General features: G+C 37.7%; 1 protein-coding gene across 2 annotated transcripts in view; it reads right to left on the reverse strand.

Moving 5' to 3' along the window:
* Window positions 560-4885, reverse strand: part of LOC107630888 (ribonuclease TUDOR 1) — a gene marked incomplete in the record, with an annotated part of 7004 nt that continues 2678 nt past the window's right edge. For both annotated transcript variants that reach the window (XM_016334167.2, XM_016334168.2), the window contains 11 exon segments: window positions 560-1048; window positions 1171-1548; window positions 1941-2135; window positions 2253-2330; window positions 2417-2605; window positions 2712-2942; window positions 3045-3392; window positions 3469-3666; window positions 3746-3916; window positions 4617-4724; window positions 4802-4885. In XM_016334167.2, coding sequence (XP_016189653.1) covers window positions 860-1048; window positions 1171-1548; window positions 1941-2135; window positions 2253-2330; window positions 2417-2605; window positions 2712-2942; window positions 3045-3392; window positions 3469-3666; window positions 3746-3916; window positions 4617-4724; window positions 4802-4885 — 2169 coding nt within the window.

The following is a 4885-nucleotide window of genomic DNA, read 5'->3' on the forward strand; positions in this document are numbered from 1 at the left end:
AATACATTGAAATATAAAAAATTTATCATTTTAATTATTTTTGGTAACAAAAATTTATAGCATCTTTAAAATGTACCCTTTTAATATATGTTACCAAGATTCTAAATTTTAAAATAATAGTTTTTTAGCAGAGTTTGTCAATCATGATTTTTGGAAGGTCACCAGTGTTTTCTTTCTTACAGGAGGCTACAGTTCTATCGGAATGAGAATTTTTTACAGAATTCTTTAGTGTTTATAAAACTTGTCTAATTTGTTTAAAAATAGAAATGGAACAAAATAAAACCGACCTTTTTATTGTTAAATTCTACCAAGTAAAAACTACGTTTAACAGAAGACACCCTTTTTTTAAATGTCAAAAGTGCTGGTTTATATTCAAGGAAATTATAGAGACTACTTACAAGTGTGTGCATGTCAGATAGAACCAGCAGGGAAGTATGTCTTTTAGAAAGCAGAAGTGATTATGTATTACTATTGCCCCCTCTTTCTTTATTGACTTCATCCACACTTCCATTGAAGCACATGAATTGAGTGAATTTAACTCAATAAAAAGACAACCAAGAAAAAGAAAACGAAGTTCTTAACTATCACCATAAAACAATGTCTATGCCGTCCCATGATATATTAATTAATAATAATTAAATTCTGCCGCATGCCCTTTTATTGTCTGATCTTTGAAAACAATTGTCCCCCTTAATCTAACAACAAAATTCATAACAAGAAAAACAAAACTCACAAAGCATTACGCACGGCATTTTCTTTTCCTCTCTTAACTCGATGTAAAATGTGGATGACTATAACGACTCATATTCCCTGTGAAGATGTCTACATTATAAGTTACCTTCCCCCAAAGAAATGACACTCACTTCCGGCCACTAGCCTTTCTTGCAGGGGGGGCAGTGTCCTCATCGTCCGACTGAATATCTCCATACTGCCAGATTCCACGCCGGCTTGTCTTTGCCTCTGCCTGGAATTTCTCTAAATTATCAAGAGCTTGCTGTTTCTCTCTTCTGTCCCGTCTGTTTCTTTTTTCAAGCCTACCAAGTCCTTCCTGGAAATTTCACAAAGAAAACATTCAGAGGAAGTGAGTTTCCTGTGCAAACTGTATGCAGGTAATTAAAATCTATGCCTCTAAAGGGCATATCAAGAAAAACAGTGATTTGCAATGAAAACCTGTAGCATGGCAGCATTAACGCTGATCTCGGTATCCACAGCAACAAGAGTTACAGCAAGAACCGTCCCAGTTCCCTGCCCTTTCGTTTTCCCTCCTGAAGCATCTCTGTCCTCAACCTTGGCCCTGAATTCTTTGCCACTGCCTAAAGTGAGTTCGCTCAAATATTCAGCTGCTTCTTGGCCAAAGTCCTCTTCCAAGTTTGGAACCTTCATGTATGCAAGGCTGCACAGTTGAGCAATACCAGGAGCGGCAGAGACAGATTGATCAAGTGGTCGTAACTGACTGTAAGTTACTTCTTCTTGATTTCCATAATCAATGTAGAATACTTCAAATTTATCCTGGGGAGATTGAACGGCTCCTCGAGGCCCATTGACGATCTTACATGATTCCATATACCGAATCATAAATCAAAACATAAAATTGAATTAGACTAAGAACATAGGTCATCACATCTCATTACCTCTATTCATAAATAGTAAGAGATCACATGCACGCAATATGTCAGCCACGTAGTAAAATATCTGACTGAAGGATGTCAGGCCTCATAGTTTGGCAAATTTTGTTTTCCCCTACATCCTAATAGTACAAATCTAGATAACAAATCATGAAATGCAAGGGGGAGAAAGATACAAAAGGTTTGAAGAAACAAAACAGAATCCACTTTTGATCAAGTAAATATTTCTCATTAGCCATTTCTAAAGACCACACTTGATTGGCCATGGAATGGCTACCTCTTCTCACTATTACAGAAGCTAAACTAAGAACTTACCATTGCTCGGTACCATGATTTATCTGCCAGAAAATGACAAAGGACTATGTCACCCTTCTTAGGACTGAAAGCACCAAGCAGAGGAGCTTCTTGAAGGTTCAAAAAAGAAAGCTGTTGCTGAATGGATGCTATCTTCTGATCTCCAGCGGGCTGAACATAGAATTTACCACCACCCAAAACTTCTGTAACCACAACCTACAAATGTGTAACAATGGGACAAATCATTCAGACTTTTAAAATATCGAGAGATCATTCCGAATTTTTCAGTTTTCACAGCAAAAATGGTCATTTATGCAGGAGTATCCAAAGCACCTTAAGAACTTCTTGCTGTTTGTTTTCAACAGTTGCACCATTAGAGACTTCCTCCCCTTCGACATAATTCTCCCATATCTGCAATACAAATCACTTCAGAATAGCAAACCGGAAAAACAGAAGTGGCAATGTCAAGCATCATTAGGGAGGGACCTCTTCCTTACTTTCAGCTTTTGCCTCTTTGCAGATTGTTCAGCTTGCTCCAGAAGGTGTAAATCAGGAATTCTGTCACTGCCAAAGGATGTTTGAAGTTTTGCAAGACCAGCTTCAAGGAGTGTAACTGCTACATTTGTCCTTGACTCCCATAAGGATCCCAAGAACGTTCCAGTTCTATCAACAGTTTCCACTTCAATCTGAAAAGAGTAAATAATAAAATAAAATAAATAAATAACAATTTTACAATTAAAAACTACAACCAGGAATCTTAGTTCACACAGGAAGGGATAAACCCTGAATTACCTCAACATCTCTCTGCATAATCTTCCGCCTCATCAGTGCAATTGCTTCCTCAGAATATGGCTCATCACGACCAGGACATCTAACACCAGAGAATGCAAAAGCAATGCTGCAAGTTTCTTTTGGAATTAACAATTTAAAACGATGGCCGCTGAGGACATATTCCACAACAGCTGGGATTCTTCTACTCCGGTGCAGGAAAGGCAAGAAATCTTTGGCTTTCTTGGCTGATGCCTAGAATGAATCAAAACGGGAAAAAAAATGGTTTTTACAACATTTTATAAAAAATATTAACAGCGTAAAAGCAAAGAAGCAAAATTTAATGTAGCTTCTCACAATGGTCAGATCAGTTATATGCATGACCGGAGAGTCCTTGGCAGAATGGATCCCTTTTTTGCCAGATATGGCACGTGATTCTGCAGCAAGAAGAGCATCATAGTAGTTTGATCTCTCATCAAAGTCCCGATGTCTAATGACAGTTCCAAATCCTCGAGCAACTACCAACTCAGCGACATTGACCCCGGGTTGCTGGCTACCAGCAGGAACACCATCACCCTCACTCTTAACATTTGATACTAGGAAAACTGATCCAAAATCCATTGATCTAGCATCAGCAGCTCCAGGTGGAGCTGCAGACCCATCTGCTGGACTAACCTTTCTAGAATACTCCATTTGTACATTAACCTGAAAACAGGTATAAGCAACTAATGACTGTTTTCACAATTGATCATCAAAATAATCAATCTTATAATTTTCATACTTGACGGCCAATGAGGCGTGTTCTCAAGAACTCCTTTGCTTCACGAGCATAGGGAGCTGGTTTTTCATCTCTACGAGGATTGCCCATTTTGGGACATCGAATACTTGACAGGTTAATTCGTCTCTCTGCTAGTGGACTGCCATAAGGAATGGAATCATCTGCAACAATGATGCAGTCCCCACTTACAACCTCAACCACCTAGAAAGAGTCCAGCCAAATTATTATGCAAATCTAATTGAAGATTGACTGGTAGGAATAAAACTGGAAGACAGTTTACCTTTCCTGTAAAATTCTGGTCATGAATTGCCTTGGAATTAGTTGCTGGTGGTACATAGTTTGTCCACATCCTCAATCTGCTTTTCTTAGCCTGAAGCTCTGCAGCCTTCAGCTTCCTCTTTGCCTCATCCTCCATCATATTTGCACTCCATTCAACATATTTGGCGAAACCCTATAGATAGAGGAAATCGAAACGAGAGGGGTTTTTACTATTGTTTAAATGAATCTTATCAGATGAAAAGACATGGAGAAACTCCAAAAATTTCCCTTTATAAAACTGCATTGCATGTCTCTCTGACGCAACTCAATTACCAAAGCTACAGGAATGGAAATCATGGCAACTATTTTAATTAAAGTGTCAGGAAGCAATGGTGGGTAAGAGAATAACTTCCTGAAAAACTATTAATATACAAAAATAAATAAATAAATAGCTAGACAGCTGACAAAACATAAACGATTTAATGTGTCAAAATGTTTTAAGAAATGATGAAAGGAATAAAGCAGTAAATATTAAGAGACAATAAACAAGAAATGTTTAATTATTTGTGCAATCTTTGGTAAGCCACTTGATGCGATTAGCCATAAAGCCAGAAAGGATAGCCAGTACAAAATTTCCTTTTGAAATCCTTCTAGTTGGTAGGTAGGTAGATAAAAATCTTTCATAGCTTCAATGCGTGTTTTACGTGTTTCATATATATTCATAAACATCAGGTCTAAGTCAATTTCAGAGGCCACAAGCTTACTGCTAACTCAAATAACTCAACATAGTTATGATCCAATAGAAAATCAGTGGAATAAATCTTTCAAGTCCAACAGAAATTCAGCTAAAAGGTTATTTCCCAGTAATATCATAGTACAAGGGAAGAACATACATTTTCAACAAGTTCCAACGCCAGGTCTTTTGCTGATTCACCATCAGGATAATACACTGACCCAATCAAATTGCTGAACTTATCAACACCTTCAAGGACAACCCGCACCTACATACCAACCTGAAATTTAGAAAACAAGCAAAAATGCAACAAGCAAAGATAAATTAAAGAAGCATCTTTCATACATCTCGGTTCAACACTCTCATCTCGGTGAAAAATTTAGCCTCATGAGCAAAAGGATCAGCAACACTTTCAGCAACAGCAGCTGA

Source organism: Arachis ipaensis, chromosome B03 (assembly GCF_000816755.2).
Source record: "Arachis ipaensis cultivar K30076 chromosome B03, Araip1.1, whole genome shotgun sequence".
Lineage (NCBI taxonomy): Eukaryota > Viridiplantae > Streptophyta > Magnoliopsida > Fabales > Fabaceae > Arachis > Arachis ipaensis.